Below are 21,140 nucleotides of genomic sequence, written 5' to 3' on the forward strand. Positions count from 1 at the left end.
TCGTTGTGCTGTAGCAATGAATAAGTGGTTGTTCATTGTCAATGCTTTGCTGGTGAAACTATGACTAGACTACTGTGGTATTGTTTGCGCAGTACTGTCGTTGTTAGCATCAGCTGTTAAGCAGACATTAGAAACTAACATCCGCAGGTCTGAAGTGGCTTAAGGGTTGGCTCCACAGTGTTGAGAAAGTAGTGTACACATTTTGTGAAGGCAAACACACTCATTAAATTAATCAATAGAACATGTAATGTTCTTCCACCAAAAATATAATTCAGTCCTATACTACAAATTAAAACCTTCCCCTTTGCATTTTCTAATTTCCATTCCACAACAAGCAACTTAAAAACAGCCATGCAGGCATGTTGTTCTCTTCTGGGTGTGGAGAAAGTGCCCCGGGACACTCCTCCGTCCGCCGCCCTATGTAGGAATGCTAAGGAGCCTGCAGACAGTAGAACCTGTTATACACACAAGAATACCCAAATAAGTGTACTCATTTATGTGTGTTCTCTACATGGGGAGCGGCAAGAGGGCCAACGTGCGATAACTGTATGACATAAGCGCATTTTTTTTGAAAACCGTCAGATAGGAGTCGACACATGCTGAGCCTATGTGGATGAGAGACACTTTTCGGTAGCAGCGGGTCCAAGCAAGCACCCAGAGAAGATCGAAGCTTCCAAGATCTGGCAATAAAGTGAGTGACATGTTATGTTGTGCTTGAAAGTAATGATACAAGAAATTATTTTGCAATCAATGATTAAAAGTTTGTTCGATGAAGTATTAGACCTGTTTAGAGTTGAAGCTTTAGTACCCGAACCCCCACTTCAATTGTGTCAAATCACATTATGTGTACATTCAAGTAATTCATTCATTCATTCTCATGTTTGCATGAGAAAAGTAGAATGCAGTCAGGCAGGACTGGCAAGCTGTGGGATATTTTACATGATCTTAAAATGTTCTAAGAATAGTGGAGCAAAATGAAAACGAAAGGCTGAGTATTTACATCATCTGTGAGAGGTGAAAGAAGAGCAGCAGCTAGGAAAACAAAAGATTCACCTTGCAGTTCTACAGCGGTGTTCAAACTGCGGCCTGTTTTACATGGTAGACATACACATCGAGTCATTCCTCGTTTATCGCGATTAATTTCAGACTCGACCGTCCGTCAAAAGTAGACCTCATAGTCACATTTCCACTCGTATTACACAATACTGTTCAGAGTTGAGTTTTACCTTGTAATAGGTTATGGCCGCATCTGTGCCCTGTGATTGGCTGGCGACCAGTCCAGGGTGTACCCCGCCTCTCGCCCGAAGACAGCTGGGATAGGCTCCAGCACACTCGTGAGGAAAAGCAGTAGAAAATGAATGAATGAAGGTTATGGCCGCAACAGAAGCCGGCATTGTTATTATCATCTTAGCTCATTTAACCTGCAATAAAAGACTGTTGTTGTGGCGATCAAGTGTGGTACTTGTCTCACTGAACAATTACTTCTTGTTTTACTTCTTGTGTCCCAAGATGATTTGACTCCCAGGTTTTTCTCATTTCTGAGGCATTTTTTTTCTTGTAAGCCAGGGGTGTCCAAAGTGAGGTCCAGGGTCCATTTTTCACTCACGCTTTGTTTTATTGGCCCTCAGAATATTAAAAATATAAAATAATTATTAATAACATATATCACATTATCAGATTACAGTAATATCAGTGTGCTTTCAATTTATTATTATTTTTTATATGTAGCCCTTGATGAAAAAAGCTTCAACACCCCTGGTGTAAAAGTCGACACACAACCTGCTAAACACGTCCTGAGAAGCTTATAAATAAAAAAAACAAATAGTGTCACAGACTACAAAACTCTCTCTCTGCTCTCTCCCTCGCCCAGTTATGAGTAACCACATGGAGCACTACGGCTTCAACCCACCAGAGGTGAGGCTGGTTCTACTGGGGAACATTGGATGTGGCAAGACGTCGTCGGCCGACACCATCCTGGGCCAGCTGTCGGACATGTCCTCAGCGACCCCCAGAAAGAGCCAGTTGCGCCAGGATTTCACAGAGGACAGGAAGGTGACCCTGGTGGAAGCGCCCAGGTGGTACTGGAATGGTTTGGAGATGGAGGAAAGCGTCAAGAAGGAGACGGAGCGAGCCATGACCTTACTGGCACCCGGTCCTCATGCTTTTCTGCTGCTGGTGCCTGTCAGTCAGTTCACAGAGGTCAGTCCAACTTTCATTATAAAAAAAAAAAAGACTTTATTTGGTAACATAACATTAACATTAGCAAAACTGCTCTTGTGGATTTTTCAGGGGAAAATAACATTTTACCTAAATGGAGTATACCATTTAATATGCAATATATTAGAATAGAATAGTCCTTTATTGTCATTGTAACAAGTACAACGAAATTGAAAAAGTGCCCAACAGTCAGTGAATCATTCGTATATCAACTACAATAAGAATAAATAAGAAGAAGAAGAAAAAAATAAAATAAATAAATAAAACACTCAGTCAAGCATATAATTCAATTAATAATTAGCTAATGCACGATGTTAAGGATTAAGGCATTGAGGGTAGTTACTGCGGTCGGGTAAAAACTGTTTTTAAGTCTGTTTGTTCTTGATTTCATTAACTTGTAACGTCTACCTGACTGCAAAAGTTCAAATATGGAGTGACCAGGATGGGACACCCTGGACTGGTGGCCAGCCAATCACAGGGCACATATAGACAAACAACCATTCACACTCACATTCATACCTATGGACAATTTGGAGTCGCCAATTAACCTAGCATGTTTTTGGAATGTGGGAGGAAACTGGAGTACCCGGAGAAAACCCACGCATGCACGGGGAGAACATGCAAACTCCACACAGAGATGGCCAAGGGTGGAATTGAGCCCTGGTCTCCTAGCTGTGAGGTCTGCGCGCTAACCACTCGTCCGCCGTGCAGCCCCAGTGAGGGAATAATTAATGATAATTAATATAGTACAGTCCTTTGCAATACCGCAGTTTGTGTATCGTTCCCCTCACTATATCACTATAAAATAATTACATTCAATTTCTAGAAATGGTGACTGTTTCATGGTTGACTATGGCCTATGAGTAAAAAAAATAATAATATTTAAGAAAATTTTACTTATTCTTGGCCTCAATTAAGCATGTTCAAGTTTTTAGCTTTAGTTTAGTTTATTTTGAATATAAAAAGTGTTAATGTTTTTTTTTTGGTAACATTATTTAAACGTTGAAGGCATTTTTTTTGCTTCTTCTGAATAGATGGATGGCCGAGTACCTGCACAGCTGCAGCAGGTGTTTGGACAAGACGTGTTGGAGCACACGATGGTGCTACTGACGTGTGGGGATTATCTCATGGGAAGAACTGCAGAGGTAAGGACAAACTTGGACTGATGAAAAAAAGCCTTGTTGCAAAGTAAACCTGAATGTTTTGTATTGTATAAAAGATGGTTTTATTTATTTATTTATTTATTTTTGCAGGAGTATATTCAGAAGGAGCACCCAGGCCTGAGACGAATAATTGAGCTCTGCGGGGGGCGCTACCATGTCATCAATAACCGTCACCAGCGGGACCGGGAACAGGTGCAGCAACTTCTGGACAAGGTAGGAGTTTCATTATTGGTGTCATTATTTTTGGGATTTAGTACCGTTATATAAGAAAGTGCAATTTTTTTAAACATGAAGTGCATGTGAAAATGGAAAGCAAAACATAGTTCTCTTTTACTGTATGGTCATTTTTTTAACAAGTGTATTGCTCAACACAGCAGCAACAGAACCAGTGTTGTAATAGTGGTAAGAAGCAAACTGCTCAGCCAGCATTAATACTGCTGATGAGGAAAAAACAACAACAGTACGGCAAATAAGCAAGCAATGGCTTCTAAGGTGCATTAGTTTCAACCAACATTTTAAAGCAGGGGTCTCAAACTCAATTTACTTGGGGGCCACTGGAGCTAGGGTCTGGGCGAGACTGGGCTGCATCAGGTTTTACAAAAAAAAAAAAAAAACGCATTATTAAAAACAGAAAAATGAATAAACTTTGTTTTGGTTTCGATTTTCTACAAGAAAAGCTCTGATAAAACATTCCACTTCCACCTCAAATATCTTAATTTTTATTTTTCTGCACAAAATAAGATGAAAAATAAATAAACAAATCAAGAATAAAGAAAATCAATCAGTAATAAATAAATATAATAATAATAATAAAACGGCAAATAATAAAAACTTAAGAAACCACATATAGTTGGTGGGTAGACAAATTATTTTTTTCAGATTAATATTAACAAAGCATTATTAGAGCCCTGTAGACATGGCAAAACACGACTATAGTCACATTTATACTATTTTTATTGCGCAACTGCGGGGTCTTGCTAACTCGCAAACTAGAGAGCTAGCGACCTAAACGGTAGTCTTCAAGTTATTTCCTTTAAACTTAAATAGCCAAAAACTTACCACTTCCACACGGATAGGGAGGTTAACTATTAACAGTTATTTAACCTTTAACATGAACATTAATCAAACGTAATAATTTTTTCTGGGTACATGATACCATACAGCATCCATATAAAACTTACGCGGGCCGCACTAACATTAAACTTTCATATCAAGGCGGGGGCCTCAAACTAGTGTCCTGCGGGCCACATTTGAGACCCCTGTTTTAAAGCATACAGAGGTACAAACCAACCATGTTCTTTCAAATGCAGGTGCTCCCATCTAATTAAAAAAAACTACTATCAGAAGGTTGCCTAAAGCAACAGCTGTCTTTGACACTGGTGGTTATTTGATTTTGTAGAACGCTCCCCCGGCGACTATACAGTAGGAGACTTAGTGATTCATCGTATAGAGGCGTTAATTGGAGCATTTACTGTAGTATCTCAACAGAGGGGCGTCTAAACCAAAGTCAAGTGTTTCTGAACTGAGTTCCTGGTGAGCTTTTTGACATTCCTACATTGCTCAACAACAGTCTAAACCGGTTTTGGTTTTCTTGATAAGGTTTATCTATTATGACTGTAAGCATGGTTGGCGCTTGGAATTTTACCGTCATTTGAACTGAATACATTATAATACATTTACTCTCTTTCCTTGTTGAAAAAGGTGGACGATATGGTGAGGAAAAACGATGTGCACTCCATCAAAACAAGGCAAGAAAGGGAGCTGGAGGAACGAGTGCTGCAACGAAAGAGAGAGCTAATGGAAAGTTTCCGAATGCAGCAAGAAGCGAAAAGAGAATCTCTGGCATCCACTTATACACGAAATACGAGCATGTCGGAAAGGAGTGTCGACAGAGCAGAGTCTTACAGAGATGTCTGGGAGAGGAGCAGGCAAGATGAGATTGAGGGCATCAATGGCGGAGCTTCTGATGTGCTCCAGTCCAGTCCGACCGTTTCAGCACCAAATCGATGGCAGCCCGGCATAAATGATGATGGCGCATATGAAAGGCGCTCATTTAGATTGAATGCAGGTGAGGATGGAGAGAATGAATTTGTTCATCATTACACTGTTAAGATAACACTTTGGACCAGGGATGTCAAAACCTTTTCTACAGAGGGGTTACATTTTGAAAAATTAAATCATTCACCAGCCACTTTCATATTTTGTAAAGGAAGTTATATGTCACCAAAAAATGCTTGTTATCCTTGTGATATCCATGTGAAAACCACCATTATTAACCACAAACTTTGCTTTTTTTTCCCCAAAAATATTTCAACTTTCTTCTTAAATAATCTTCATCAATTTCATAAAAATATTATGACTTATGTTTTACTTTATTCCCATATTAAATTATAAGCCTATCTGATTTTCCAAAAATACACCATTATTTATTTTTTCTTCAATATTACTACTCTAAGCTGCTAAAATTATATAATTTTTCCTCACAATATTATGATTTATTCGACTTGTTGTGACTTTTTTTCTTGTTAGACTCGGACTCCTTTGACTTAATATTTTGACAGTTTTTTTTTATTTCTGAAGAGTTTTTTTTCAACAATTTCAACTTTGTTTTTGTAAATTTTCTTCTTGTAATATTATGACTTCCCTCTCATAATATTTTGACTTCATTGCCGCAATATTATAGCGTATTACCCAACCTAATTTTCCTAATTTGATTAATTAAATTAAGTTATGTTGAAAAACAAGGTTTTTTCCTTTAATATTTAATCTTTGTGCCACTGAAGCGATATTATGACGTTATGATCCTAAATTATGCCTTTTTCTCATTATATTACAACAACTTGGTATTGACTTTTATTCTTGTAAAATTACCGCTGATATTTATATTTTTGCTGTGTTGCCAAAAATGATCCCTCGGCCTCACTTTGGATCAAGTTGTTGCAGTTCAAACCTCACATTAAGTTCTTCTTGGGACACAAACTTACTAAAATATATTGTGTATTACCATAACAAGAACACTTGAACTTGAAATGCTCTTACTTTGCATACTTTTGCTTTATTTTGCACATGATCCAACCTCTGCGTCTCTGTGTCCTCTAGATGGAGCCAAACTCTCACAAATGTTGGAGGAGAGCCCGACTACTAAAGTTGTTTCCACCTGTGAGTTAGTAGATGCTTACACACACACACACACACACACACACACACACACACACTTTTCCCCCTCAAAATATTTGATTTAGATGATGAAATATGAACCCTTGTTTTATCTCTTAGTTCACCACAGAATCAACAGCTTTGAGGAGAGATCCCCTGGGCCCTCCCCCACCTCCTCCTCTCACTCTCCTGTCTTCCCCCCCGACCCATCCACACTGACCTTCACTGCATCCCCCGCCACATTATCCTCGCCATCCTCACCAGAGCTGCGTCTGATGATGCTGGGACGATCTGGCTCAGGGAAAAGCGCAGCTGGCAATGCCATCTTGGGGCGTGCTGAGTTTGAGTCCCGCCCGGACAGCCTGGTCGCCATTACGCAGGAGTGTGCCAAGAAGAAAGCAGTGGTGGCAGGGAGACGGGTTTGTACCATTCATGTCATGGCTCTGGGTTTCGCTGCCTTTTTGTGTGGAGTTTACTTGTGGTTCCCTGAAGACGGTCTGGCTTCACCTCATATAGTTGCCTCCACAATTTTAAACTGTCCAAAGCCTGGTCCCCCAAAACTAGAGTTTTTCAATTATATAAAGTCTTAAAAGTTGATTTCTGGGATGAAGAATTAACTATACAGTAGCCAACATAGTTGGCGCTCTTCTCACAATACAGGTTTTCTCCAAACCAGCGAGAAATTTCATGTTTTATGAGGAGATCTTGCAACACCCCTACTGTTACCTCATTCACCTACTGATACACAGAGTACTTAAACATAATCATGGGGGCACTGAGGATTGAACAAGCAACCTTGGCCCGCACGGCTGAAGGCCTCACATTCCCGGGTTTGGGTGAAGGGGTGCCATACAGTGGGGTGTATTGGCACACCTACTGATATCTTGTTCACCATGACCAATATCAATATTGGCTCTTCCCTCAAACTATCCATCCATTTTCCCATTTTCTTCCGCTTATCCTCATGAGCAGGGGTCTCAAACTTGCGGCCCGCGAGACGCTAGTTTGAGGCCCCCACCTCGATACTAAAGTTTAATGTTGAAATGACAGCTTAATGCTGTGTGCACACCAGACACAATTAACATGATTTTGCCCCGCCCATACTGTTACCCTACCCTGTTACCCCGCCCTGTTTTGCTTTGGATTAGCAATGAAGCTAAAGGCTTATGACGCTGGGTACAAATAAATGCAGGAAATGATTTGGAATAAAACGGAAAATACACGTCAAGATAAAGCAACTCGTCAAACATGTTGTTAAAGTTACGATGCTAACTTGCTAATTGGGTAAAATTATTAAGTTTCATTAATGTTCATGTTAAAGGTTAAATAACTGTTAATACTGTATATTTGAATCTGAAAAAAATAATTTCTCTACCAACTGTATGTGGTTTCTTACGTTTTTCTTGCTGTTTTATTATTATTTTACTTATTTATTACTGGTTGATTGATTTTTTGTCTTTATTCTTAATTTGTTTATTTATTTTTCTTATTATCTTATCTTATTTTGCGTATAGAAAAATAAAAAGTAAGATATTTGAGAACAGTGGAATGTTTTATCAGATATTTTGGTGTGGAAAACCAGAACCAAAGTACTGAAAAAGTGTAGGGTATAGCAGAAGCAAAAGCATTGAAGATCGTTTTTTTATTGATTTTTTTCCCAGTTATTAATTAATGCGTTTTTTGTTTTTTTTTTTTAAACCTGGTGCAGCCCGGCTTCACCCAGAACCTAGCTCCGGTGGCCCCCAGGTAAATTGAGTTTGAGACCCCTGCTCATGAGGGTCACATGTATGCTGGAGCCTATCCCAGCTGTGTTTCGGTGTGAGGCGGGGTACACCCTGGACTGGTGGCCAGCCAATCACAGGGCACATGTAGACAATCAACCATTCACACTCTCATTCATACCTATGGGCAATTTGGAGTCGCCCAGCAAACCCAGCAAAAGACCCGCAACTCACTGAAAATGAGTCTCCAACCCACTTTTGAATTATTTATAGAAAATAGCTAGCTTAAAAGCCCCATGTCTACACGTGTTGACTATTTGCACCATTCCCTCTCCCCCTTTAGGTGGCAGTAGTGGACACCCCAGACTGGTTCCACTCTGAGAGTACCCCAAATGAGGTGCGAGCGCAGATCTCCTCCTGCGTCGCCCTGTCCAGCCCGGGGCCCCACGCCTTCCTTCTTTGTGTCCCAACAGACCAGCCAGCCAAGGTGGAGCTGCAAGCCCTCAGCACCCTTGAGACTGTCTTTGGCCAAGATGCTGTGGAAAAACACACACTGGTCCTCTTTACATATGCAGATCGCTTGAAAGAGAGTGGAAAGGCGGGAACCGACAGTGTAGAAGCGTACATCGCCAGCCAGCGTGGGGATTTGTTAAAGCTGGTGGAGAAATGCGGGGACCGCTACCATGTAATGGAGCGAGACGGCGGGAATGTGGAGGAGCTGCTGGAGAAGGTGGAGCAGATAGCAGCAGAGGCCGGTGGGCAGTGTTATTCGTGCCCCGCTTTCCAGGAGGCTGAGAATAGAGTGAGGGAGAGACAGGCTGAGATCACGAGGGAGAGGAGAAGGAAGAAGATGGAGGAGGACAACTTTCGGACCGAACGGCGTTCTCTCTACCCGTACATGCAGACTGTGGCCGAGGCCGAAGAGGAAGTGAGAGAGGAAGAGATTGAGAAAACACGGACCGAGGCGGAGCTCAGCGTCAGCACCATGAATATTGAAAGCCTCCCACCTATCACGATGGCCAATATGTCCCCTTCAATGTTCCAGTCTGTGATGGAGAAGGTGCAATCCAATGTCAAGATGCTTCCCCAGCTGTTGTCAGACAGCTCTGTGTGGGTCAGCGACGGAGCAAAGAAGGTGATGAGCAGTCCAGTCTGGGGCTCAGTGGGGAGCGGAGCAAAGAACGTCCAGAAGGTGGTGGCGGACAGTCCAGTGTGGGGGAAGGTTGGAGCTCAAGCCGGACATGTCTCCAAGCTAGTTGGAGATAGACTTCCCAAGGTGGTGGTGGACAGCTCGGCATGGGTCGGGTCTGGAGCAAAGGCAGCAGCATCGAGCCCTGTGTGGGAGAAAGTGGGCTCCAGTGCTAAAATGGTTGCAGACAACTCTGTACGTGTCGGATCTGGAATTGGAAGCAGCGCTAAGAGTGTAGCGCAGAGTCCCGTGTGGAGAAAGGTTGGATCTGGGGCCAAGTCTGGTGCTAAACTGGTGGCTGATGGCTCCGTTAGACTTGGAGCCGGACTTGGTGCCGGTGCAAAGAAGGTGGCACAGAGTCCAATGTGGGGGAAGGTGGGCTCGGGGGCCAAAACGGGCGCCAAAATGATCAGAGAGAGCTCAGTGTGGGAGAAAATGACAACAAACGCCAAAAAGGTTCCAAAAGTTGTCATTGGCGGCGCCTTGTTAGGTTTAGTCTTGGGTTTGTTTTTAGGGGGAGCCATCGGCGGGGCTGCAGGGGCTGTTGTCGGTTCTGCTGCAACTGAAGTAGGAAGACGAAAGTTTGCCAAGAAAAGCACACTAGAAAATGTTGAGACGCAGCTAAACGACGCCATGGATTCTCTGGTGAATCAAGGAGAGAAAGTGATGAAAACAGAATGATCATACACACAACAGGAAACACTAGAAGGACAGTTTGTTTTGGAGCAAACACACTCATTCACTCATGTGATGTCAAATTACATAACCATTTTTCCTAATCTAATATAAGCATCTTATTCAATCTGGAATTTACATATTTAAGTTTGACCATTCTTGTCTAGCTGCATATTTCAGTAAGCAAATGTGCTTGAATACATTTGAAATAAAAGAACATTGAATATAACATGATTGTTTCCTTGTCACAGTCACAAACACCAATAAATGATGGGTGGGTTTAGCCTTGTTAGCCTATAACCACTTATCCTACTTGTAATAATGTTTTTTTTACTCAACTACAGAGAGTAATGCATCCTAATAGGATATTATTTATCATATCATCAATTATCATTAATAAGTGACAGGAGAAGCGATCACATTGATTATGTGACATGTTTCAATTGCACTCTGTTTATTCTGTGACTGCTGCTGCTGCCGCTCTGTCTTGCGTGCAGGTTGGAGGCCATGAACGTCACACAGAGGTGGAGGACCGGAGGCCTTATCTGAGAGAGCCAGTCTTGCAACCTTCACCCTGCTCGGCCTCTTCCAACCAGCAGTCGGAGGTAAACACCCCGCAATGCTCAACCCCATTTTTCACCCTGATTAATAATTAATGGCTTTATACTCTACTGTGTCACTACAGCGCCATCTTTTCAAATATTTTACTGTTGTTCCCAGTTAGTAATCCTCATGGTGGCTTGTGGTGCATGACAATTGTGAAAGCGGCTCTTCCTGTCATGTGGTTCTTAAAGTAGGTGCGCAGGGGTTCCTAGAAACACCCTGGGACCGTTTTCTGTCTTCCATGTAGTTGCCACCCTAAACGTCCAACCACCTTTACAACATAGAGAGAATACATAATAAAACAACCCCGTTCCTTTCATGCCAGGAAGCTCATCGGCCATCGGCAGCAACTGTAACAACAATGCCTACACACACACACACATATATATATATATACACACACACACAACAGTCCTGCCCAACACCGAATCCCATCTTGAACCACATCCTACATCCACCCTCTTCATATATTACCACATATCTACAGTTGCTGTGGTTACATAAATCCTTGCTTGTTGTCAACCACCACAGACACACAAACACGCACACACACACACACACTTGCACTTGATCATTAAAATACCATTGAAAAACACAATGGGATTACCAAAAAGACCTTTTTCCCAAGGCTTCCATTGTCACAACATATTGTCAGCAAACTGTAACATCCGGCTTTTCTTTTTTTTTTTTAACCTACTGTTTATGACCCCTATTATTAATCCATCATCACCAGGGGAGCACGGGAAAGGTTTCTGAGCATATATAATCTGTTTTCTCAAGAATTAAGGGAATATGCATGAAAAAAAATTAAGACAACTTGAAATTTGGGCGTAATTAAGTATAGCTAATATACAGCCATGACAAAAACAATGCCATTTATTTTGAAAATGAAGAATCACGATTGTAAATTAAATTTGTGGTGCCCCCTATGGGTTGTGGAGTCATGCTTTGGGAGATATGGTAGCTTGTAATGCAGATATCCTTAAAGTTTTACAATTATTAGACAATTTTTTTTCACAGATCTTGCTCAAATTTGACATTCAGGTGCAAGAATGGATTCTGCTTCCCTGCACATGAGAACGGTCAAACATTTAGATGTGTTGCGACACACTGGATGCTGACAAAGAGCAGTGTTTGGAGCAGCAGGAGAGGAAGAGTGAACCAAAACACTTTATTTCATGTTACAACATCCGTGTGGGGCCATGTTTGTCTGACAGCAACAGATGGAATGCATGTCATTTGTTTCATCGCAATATAAAATAGAAAGATGCTGATTAGAATACAGTAATTGGAATTGGAAAACTGTCCTAAATGTGTTTTTTTGTGAACATTTGTGGCTTTCTGGAACGGATTCATTGGAATTACATTATTTTAAAAGTCATTTTCAGTAAGTGCACAATGACGGTAATCGATTTGGGATGGCACAACATTGTCAAAATTCACACGCTGAACAACTAAGTGCACAGTGTACACAGTATACTTAGTATTGAAGTGCACTGATGGTACTATGTACTATGCTAATTTGTGACACAGCGGTGGACGAAGGGCAGTTCATGGATGGTATAAACACATTTTCTTGCAAACTGGTCCTGTTTTGCAGTGGGAATCACCCCTGATCTCCATTGAAGGATATACGACTGGAGACGTTATATATGTCACATGTCACTTTCTTGGCTTGACTGCGTGTGTATCTGTTTCCCATAACATTTTCTGGCAGTGACGTCACCAGGCTCCGAATTTGTCAGATCCCTATCTCCATGATATCGGCTCATCAGAATGTCTGATCCATTTTTGATAGTTGTCCTCATCTTTCAAGCAAACCCAGCCATCATCATCATTGACAAATAGAGCGATGAGATGAATAGAAAATATTTTGGCTTTTGAGGGGGCACAGTCATTATTCTGAAGTCAAAAATTGGTATTTTATCACCCTTTATTTCTTTTTGTAAGAAATAAAAATTCACAGATTTCTACAGTAGAACCCGTTTATGTCAACATTGGTCAGCCAGTCTGAGGGGCATGGTTATCAACATTATTGAAATTGAAATCAAAACTACCCAGGATAGAAGGCAAACAGTCAATAATAATAGGTTTTTTAACCTATTGAAATTTGACATTTCTTTCATTTGGGCACATTTTTAATTCAGTGCTGTTTTCATTATATATTATACTCAATAAATAATTGGGGAAAAAAACTATTCATTTAGTCATTTAAATGTGTTTATATGTAAATTGTAGTATATGTAGTATTTGTATTATTCTATATAATCATATATATGTGTATTCTAGTACAGAACAACAGAATGAAAAATGCTCCCATGGAGGTTTACTACTTATTAAAATCGCCGATTTGCTGTCAAATCAAAAAGGGATTCCGCCTCCGATCAGCCAATCATCATGAAGAAGCCGAGTGTTCGGGTCAGCTCACTGCCATCAAACTCCAGCTTCCCTAGGAGTCAATCGCCACTGATAAATAGACCCATTTTATGTTGACCATGTACTATGTCGGCACTGAGTATGGTGGACCAGGACATGATGAGTTAGTCCACATAGATGTGTTGTTGACATAAGCGGGTTCCACTGTATTTGTGTAAATAGATGTACCGATAAAAACAATACTTTGTTAATTATTGGCTAAAGAAAACATTAGTGAATGCCACAACAGGGCTCTTCTATGGTATGTATGAGTGCATGAGGGCTATTGTTTGGGTACACAGACACAACAAACTCTTTGGACTCAAACACTTTGGTATCCCATTCTTTACTGTATATCCCATCCGGTTTGACTTTTGTCATCAGCGTTCATCATTCGTAGCTGCCACCATCCTAATCTGACCCCTGACCTCTCCCATAATGCCATGCGTCACCACAGAGGCCTTTGCCCCAAAGCTGTCCTCACTGTTCGTGTCACTGTCACAACTGGAACTTCCCGACAAAGCGGCGCGCGGTACGACTGATTCCGTGGAGTCTCGGTCCTGCCGGGTGGTTCCTGCTAGAGGTGGGGAGGAACTGTGGGACGGGGGAGGCGTGTCACACTGAAAAAGAGGCTCTATTTTGTTGTCCAGCCCAGATGAGTCAATGTTCTGGATCTCCTCCTCATCATCATCAGACGAGTCCTTGCTTGTGTCCCGGGCCTGGTCGTTGAGCAGCGTGACCAGGAAGTTGATGTACTTGACGGCCAGACGCAGAATCTCGTTCTTGCTCAGCTTCTTGTCGGGCGGATGCGTGGGGATGAGCTTCCTCAGTTCTGAAAAGGCGCCGTTCACGTTTTGCTGGCGCCAGCGCTCACGGCTGTTAGTGAAGACTCGCCGAGCGATTTTCTGAGGAGGACCTGCTGGATGCACACACACACACATTGTGTGAGCTGGTGGTGTCATGGCAGTATTCACTATGTCCTCAGACAAGACAAGCCGTCACAGTAAAGTACTGTATTGACCTGAATGCATGACCATTTTTCCCCTAGGAAAAAAGTTTTTAAAAGACATCTTTCTTTCAGAGCTTTTCTTCCTGTCACTCACACTCTCTCACTGACATCTTCTCTCATACTTGGCAGTGAAAAATGTATGCTGGAAAACTACTTCTCCCCAAGCCAGAGCAATTCAGAGCTTTTCTTCCTGTCACTCACACTCTCTCACTGACATCTTCTCTCATACTGGGCAGTGAAAAATGTATGCATGCAAACTACTTCTCCCCAAGCGAGAGCAATTCAGAGCTTTTCTTCCTGTCACTCACACCCTCTCACTGACATCTTCTCTTATACTGGGCAGTGAAAAATGTATGCATGCAAACTACTTCTCCCCAAGCGAGAGCAATTCAGAGCTTTTCTTCCTGTCACTCACACTCTCTCACTGACATCTTCTCTTATACTGGGCAGTGAAAAATGTATGCATGCAAACTTTTTCTCCCGAAGCCAGAGCAATTCAGAGCTTTTCTTCCTGTCACTCACACTTTCTCGCTGACATCTCTTAAACTGGGCAGTGAAAAATGTATTTATGCAAACTACTTCTCCCCAAGCGAGAGCAATTCAGAGCTTTTCTTCCTGTCACTCTCACTCTCTCACTGACATCTCTTAAACTGGGCAGTGAAAAATGTATTTATGCAAACTACTTCTCCCCAAGCGAGAGCAATTCAGAGCTTTTCTTCCTGCCACTCACACTCTCTTGCTGACATCTTCTCTTATACTGGGCAGTGAAAAATGTATGCATGCAAACCACTTCTCACCAAGTGAGAGCAATTCAGAGCTTTTCTTCCTGTCACTCACACTCTCTCACTGACATCTTCTCTTATACTGGGCAGTGAAAAATGTATGCATGCAAACTACTTCTCCCCAAGCGAGAGCAATTCAGAGCTTTTCTTCCTGTCACTCACACTTTCTCGCTGACATCTCTTAAACTGGGCAGTGAAAAATGTATTTATGCAAACTACTTCTCCCCATGCGAGAGCAATTCAGAGCTTTTCTTCCTGTCACTCACACTCTCTCACTGACATCTCTTAAACTGGGCAGTGAAAAATGTATTTATGCAAACTACTTCTCCCCAAGCGAGAGCAATTCAGAGCTTTTCTTCCTGTCACTCACACTCTCTCACTGACATCTTCTCTCATACTGGGCAGTGAAAAATGTATGCATGCAAACCACTTCTCACCAAGTGAGAGCAATTCAGAGCTTTTCTTCCTGTCACTCACACTCTCTCACTGACATCTTCTCTTATACTGGGCAGTGAAAAATGTATGCATGCAAACTACTTCTCCCCAAGCGAGAGCCCTTCAGAGCTTTTCTTCCTGTCACTCACACTCTCTTACTGTTAGCAAACATTCATTCAATCATTTTCTTCCACTTATCCACACGAGGGTCGCAGGGGTACTGAAGCCTATCCCAGCTGTCTTCGGGCGAGATGCGGGGTACACCCTGGACTGGTCACCAGCCAATCACAGGGCACATATAGACAAACAACCATTCACACTCACATTCATACCTATGGACAATTTGGAGTCTCCAATTAACCTCGCACCTCCGGGAGTTCCCGGAGAAAACCCACGCATACACCGGGGAGAACATGCAAACTGCATGACAGCCAAAGACAGCCGAGGGTGGAATTGAGCCCGGGTCTCCTAGCTGTGAGGCCTGCGTTCAAACCACTCGACCACCATGCAGCCGTGTTAGCAAACAATCTCATGGAATACCCATTGGTTTCTTGTAAATATAGTTTTCTTCTGACATTTTCTTATGGAGTACTACATGAATCTTAACATTAAAATCCAAACTATGAAGGTGCTGATGAAAAGTATGAAAAGTGTACTTGACTCAGGACCATATTCCAACAGAAGAAGCTCATCAGACATTCAAGAATCCTTGGAAGCCGCCCACTTTTAAAAATAGTAAGTTTGGCTCCAAAATGCTCAAAACTGCTTCATTTCTACAAGAAAGTATTTTTGTTTTTCAAGAACATATCCTACTCTGCTGTTAACTTACATTCATTGATCTCCATCTCAAAGTGTGATGAAGGTCTCCTCTTAATTCGGCTGCTGGTGATGACGCCATAACTTCCTCCTGAGGTACCCAAGTATGAACTGAAGGAACACAGTAAGTAAACATAATGAAGAACAAAGTGCGTGTGTGAGTGTGATTAAGAGTGCATGTAGAGCATGAGGCTAGTCTAATTAAGAGCAGTTTGAGTGCACGACGGGAGGATGAACAAGATCAATGCCTCCTGCTTACAACACACACTAGACAGGAACACGCTTCCGGGACAGGTGGGGAAGTAAAACATGGAGATCATGTGGACTACCACACTTCTGCTGAGAGCACAAATCCTTTTTTTGGAGTGGGGAATAGATGCACAGTTGGAGGGCTCGGCTACAGCGGGGTTGCCAGTTGCAGGCACATATAATGAGGCGTTTAAGTGCGTAAACGTCACTGTGTTTCCTAAAGTGTACAGATGAAATGCAATAGTACATCATTTTATATATTATTTTTCATTCATTTTCTACCGCTATACCCCACGAGGGTCGCGGGGGTGCTGGAGCCTATCCCAGCTGTCTTCGGGCGAGAGGCGGGGTACACCCTGGACTGGACGCCAGCCAATCACAGGGCATATAGACATGTCATATAGACAAACAACCATTCACACTCACATTCATACCTATGAGTCGCCAATTAACCTAGCATGTTTTTGGAATGTGGGAGGAAACCGGAGTACCCGGAGAAAACCCACGCATGCACGGGGAGAACATGCAAACTCCACACAGAGATGGCAGAGGGTGGAATTGAACCCTGGTCTCCTAGCTGTGAGGTCTGCACGCTAACCACTAGTCCGCCGTGCCGCCTATTATTATTATTATTTTTGTGAATTGTGAAGCACTGTTATATGTATGCATGTATAAAATGTGTCTATCAATCTACCTTATTTATATATTTATTTATTATTTTTAACTTTTCATAATAGACTAGGAAATTAAGTGTTGTCTAAAATATAATGAAAAATAATATTTCATTTTTAAAATGTCAGTATACACACAGTACGTGGACTATGTATTTTAATTGTTTTTTTTAAATAATAATTTAACAATACAATTAGGCGTTATAAAATATAATCCAAAATAATATATGTAATTTATTTCATTTGAAAGATTGACAGTTTCGAAAATAATAAATGCTAGTTATACAGTATAGTTCTATGAAATTCTAAAAAAAAAGGTCATTTTGATATATACTGTAGCTAACATTTTATAGCTGTTTCTCATATTTGGAAGTCATTATCACAATAGGAATGGTTCCTGTTATTGTTTCTAATAATAATAAAGATAACAATAATGATGGTGTGACTGGGAAGGGCCTGCATGTGTGTGTGTGTGTGTGTGTGTGTGTTGTTTAATAGCCATCTTTCAAATGCGGATATAAACATACAATGGTAAACATCAGCATTGTTCTACTGGACATTTCTGTTTGTCGGGGTAAGCGCGTTTCCTCGTTATCCAAATCATGGTCTTCTTTCAGGGGATTTCCAACCAAAATAAAAAGTGGTCTCACCTGGAGAAGAAAGGATGAGGGGGCAGGTACGTCTGAGCCAGCATCGGTCCCGGTGAGACCGCAAGTGGTCCCCCTGCAGAGCCAGCAGACCCCCCTGAGCTGGACATGTGAAAACACGGCACGTGGCTTCGGCGGAGCTCCAGGTGAGGGTGTTTTTTGGGGATGGGGTGCAGCGTGGTTAGAGGTGTGTTGGGAATAGCGAGAGGTGGCTTGCTGTGGGCCAGACTAATTACTGGAATGTGGGGAGGAAGAGGTGAGCCTGACGAGGCTGCAGTAGAGGAAGGTGGAGGCGGGAGTGAGCCCGGGCTTGTCTTGGTTGGTGCTGAGAGGAGCGGCGGCGGGGAGGCAAGTGCTGGAGATTTGGTTCTCGGTCCTTCTTGGTGTTCCGCTGTCTCCATGGCGACTGACTCAGGTGTATCTGAGGTGCTCTTCTGAGTGGTTTTGGTTGCCTTAGCTGAGCAGGTAGAGGGGACATCTTTGTCTTCTGTAGCTTCCATGGAAGAAGCTAAAAGTGGACTTTGGTGCTCCTCAGATGTACATGATGGTGAAGAGGGGGCAGGGGCCTCTTTGGGGTTAATCCTCTCCATCATGGTGGTAAATGAGGAGAACACGGCTTTTCCAAACCTCTTCTATGTGCGTTGGTGTCACTATGTATCAATCACCCTGATGCTCTCCATAAGGCTTGAATGCTAGATTTTTTCACGTTTTTGCATTTTTACACCTCTTCCACGTCAACTTTCTACCCATCGCTCCCCTTTTCAGGTTTTTCTGTCGTGCAAGACATTTTTACACTCTTTGCATACAATGTCATTCCTTACTGCAGCTGACCTTTAATGGATGTTTAAGTACAACTTGACCCAAGGTGGATGCCAGTATACACACATCCTGCATGGAGGATTCTCTGTTGTCTCCAGTGAGTGTGTGTTTGTGTGTGTGCACCGAGGATGTGAGTCAAAATCCTTTAAAGCGTTTAAAATGTCCCCGGCTGGCGAAGATTGGATCCGTATCAAAGAGACTGTGAAACAAAGGAAAAAGGCACATGGGATTTACTGTATAGTTGGCGCATATTTACACAGGAATGTACAGCATGTCACCCTTTACACGCCAGCAACACTGATTATTGACATATAATACATACGTATAGTATACACATAATGTATACAATTGTTACTTAGCAAATGTGCTTCTTGCAAAGAGAGATATTAGTGTAGGCTCTGAGTCACCATCTTTTAGGTTTTGCAACAGCAGTGGTTCCTGTTTTGTTGCCGCTTTATGGTCATGACTTTTATTTTGGACAGTTCCCTCTTTCACAATGATTAAGAGGTCAGAAACATGCTTGTTTTGTTTCAGCTAAAACCCTATCAACTACATTCATCTCAAATAAACACATACATTTATGAATGAACACAATTGATGGATTATGTTTTCTCCAAATTTTCATACATAATTAAAAATACAATGAAATAAATTGTCATTTATATTGTATTGTAATGTATTATTGAGACTATATTAAATGCATACAACTAAGTGTATTACGCATAGGATATAGTATAATAATATATATAAGAGTAATATAGATATAAATAATAAAATATGAGTGTTTGAATAAAAACATGCTGTTTTTAATGTATTTTTATGTATAGTAAAATAAATTAAGAAATTATATATTACACATAGTACATATATAGTATAATAATATATATACGTAAAAGTAATATAGATATAAATAATAAAATATGAGTGTTTGAATAAAAACATGCTGTATTTAATTTATTTTTTATGTCTAATAAAATAAATTAAGAAATTATATATTACACATAGTATATAGTATAATAATATATATAAAAGTAATATAGATATAAATAATAAAATATGAGTGTTTGAATAAAAACATTTTGTTTTTAATGTATTTTTTATGTATAATAAAATAAATTAAGAAATTATATAAAAATATATAAAAATGCAGTATAAAATATACTATGTATATAAATATATTGTATTTTATAAAATATATAAAAATATATATAAAAACAATATAATAATAATAATCTGGTGTTTAAAATATATAAAAGTACAATAACAGCTTAAAAACTGAATTTCAGAATTCAAATTATTTTTTTTTTATTATTTAAAAATTCAAATAAACATATTAAAACCAAATATTACTTACAGGTCGACGACGACCCCCGTATGTCTTGTCTTTATGTGACAGTCGTTGTCACATGTGGTATCGTGTCAATGTTTGGCCAATCCTGCTACCGCCTGTCTTTGGAAGGGAAAAAAAAAAAGTGTCTGACACTTTGTTACAATGTCAGCAACAAATAAAACAACCAAAATTAAAAAGCAGTGTGGATCCTGAAGTGGACTCCAGAATACTTTGGTGCTGTCAAGTAAGAGTCGAGGAAGGCTGGATGTTGACACTTCTGTCATCCTTCAAGTCTGCATGTCTCTGTCATTTGCTCATTCGTCTCTGTACTGTCTGACTGTCTGTCTGTCTGACTGTCTGTCTGTCGCTAGGACAACACAATGCTGTAACTGGTTGCCGGTGGGAATGCTGGGATAGAGTCAGAATGTGATGTGAGGAGAAGAAAGAAAGGTGTGGGTATTGAGTGGGGTGGATTAGGTGGCTGTGGGGTGGGGGGTGGGGGTTGGGGGGGGGCATGTTGCGAGGAGAGTTTTCCGCTCCCGGCTGGACAAGAGGATGTACTGCTACAATATGGTGGCTGCTGATAAGAGCCTCAAAGTCGCCTGTGGCCGTGAGATAAGGAACCTACACTGCCCCCTAGCCCAACACCCCTCCACCCAACCCCCTTGTTCACCTCACACACACACATCATTTTCACAACAAATCTCCAGCTCATATATACAAGCAGCTTGAGGCATACACACACACACACACACACACATGCATAGATACATGCATCAGGATCGGTCTTGGGTTGGCCACAAACAGACCAGATGATACCTTTAATGACTGAACATCTTTCCACACTTTGAATCAAAACCTAAACTTACTGCATGTTAATCTGTCGTTAGTGAGTGTAAAAACAAAAATAAATGTAAAATGGATTTTATGTGTACGCTAAAAGAACTACAATATCCATGATGCTTTCAGTGCCAGAACAGAAAGTACTGCATTTCTGATATCAAAGCTAATATCGCATGTTTTGAAGTCTTATGCAGCAATTGTGTTTTGTTCTGACAAATCTTAAGTAAATTTGATCAAATTCTTCTGCTTGGACATTAACACCATGGACGTTGTTCAACTCCAATGAAAAAAAATGCACCTGCTAAGTGAAGAATGCTGGTAACACTGAGGTAGCTTGGATTGCAAGGTTTATAGTTTGCCATAGCACTTAATGTAGGGTTCCAATCCTGCCTCATGTACT

General features: G+C 41.2%; 2 protein-coding genes across 5 annotated transcripts; one reads left to right on the top strand and one right to left on the bottom strand.

The window, feature by feature from the left end:
* Positions 1-459: 459 nt before the first annotated feature.
* On the top strand, positions 460-10,176 carry LOC131124023 (uncharacterized). 2 transcript variants are annotated; one of them, XM_078793491.1, is made up of 9 exons: positions 460-691; positions 1,871-2,199; positions 3,252-3,362; positions 3,471-3,593; positions 5,082-5,093; positions 5,199-5,448; positions 6,480-6,539; positions 6,657-6,955; positions 8,601-10,176. In XM_078793491.1, the coding sequence occupies exons 2-9, from the start codon at positions 1,873-1,875 to the stop codon at positions 10,125-10,127; spliced, it is 2,709 nt and encodes a 902-aa protein (XP_078649617.1). In that variant the 5' UTR covers positions 460-691; positions 1,871-1,872; the 3' UTR covers positions 10,128-10,176. The 2 variants fall into 2 exon arrangements, with proteins under 2 accessions (XP_078649617.1, XP_078649616.1); XM_078793490.1 differs by having other exon boundaries at positions 5,082-5,448.
* A 1,572-nt stretch (positions 10,177-11,748) lies between these two features.
* lyl1 (LYL1 basic helix-loop-helix family member) lies at positions 11,749-20,327 on the bottom strand. Of its 3 annotated transcripts, XM_078793492.1 has the most exons (5): positions 20,128-20,327; positions 19,922-20,017; positions 17,752-18,766; positions 16,195-16,292; positions 11,749-14,058 (listed from the first exon to the last, which is right to left on the bottom strand). In XM_078793492.1, the coding sequence occupies exons 3-5, from the start codon at positions 18,339-18,341 to the stop codon at positions 13,520-13,522; spliced, it is 1,227 nt and encodes a 408-aa protein (XP_078649618.1). In that variant the 5' UTR covers positions 18,342-18,766; positions 19,922-20,017; positions 20,128-20,327; the 3' UTR covers positions 11,749-13,519. The 3 variants fall into 3 exon arrangements, with proteins under 3 accessions (XP_078649618.1, XP_057921519.2, XP_057921518.2); XM_058065536.2 differs by having other exon boundaries at positions 11,749-14,055; positions 19,922-20,327; XM_058065535.2 differs by having other exon boundaries at positions 19,922-20,327.
* Positions 20,328-21,140: the final 813 nt, after the last annotated feature.

The sequence above is a fragment of the Doryrhamphus excisus genome, linkage group LG9 (assembly GCF_037039965.1).
Source record: "Doryrhamphus excisus strain RoL-2023G ecotype Guam linkage group LG9, RoL_Dexc_Guam_v1.1, whole genome shotgun sequence".
NCBI classification, from domain to species: Eukaryota; Metazoa; Chordata; class Actinopteri; order Syngnathiformes; family Syngnathidae; genus Doryrhamphus; species Doryrhamphus excisus.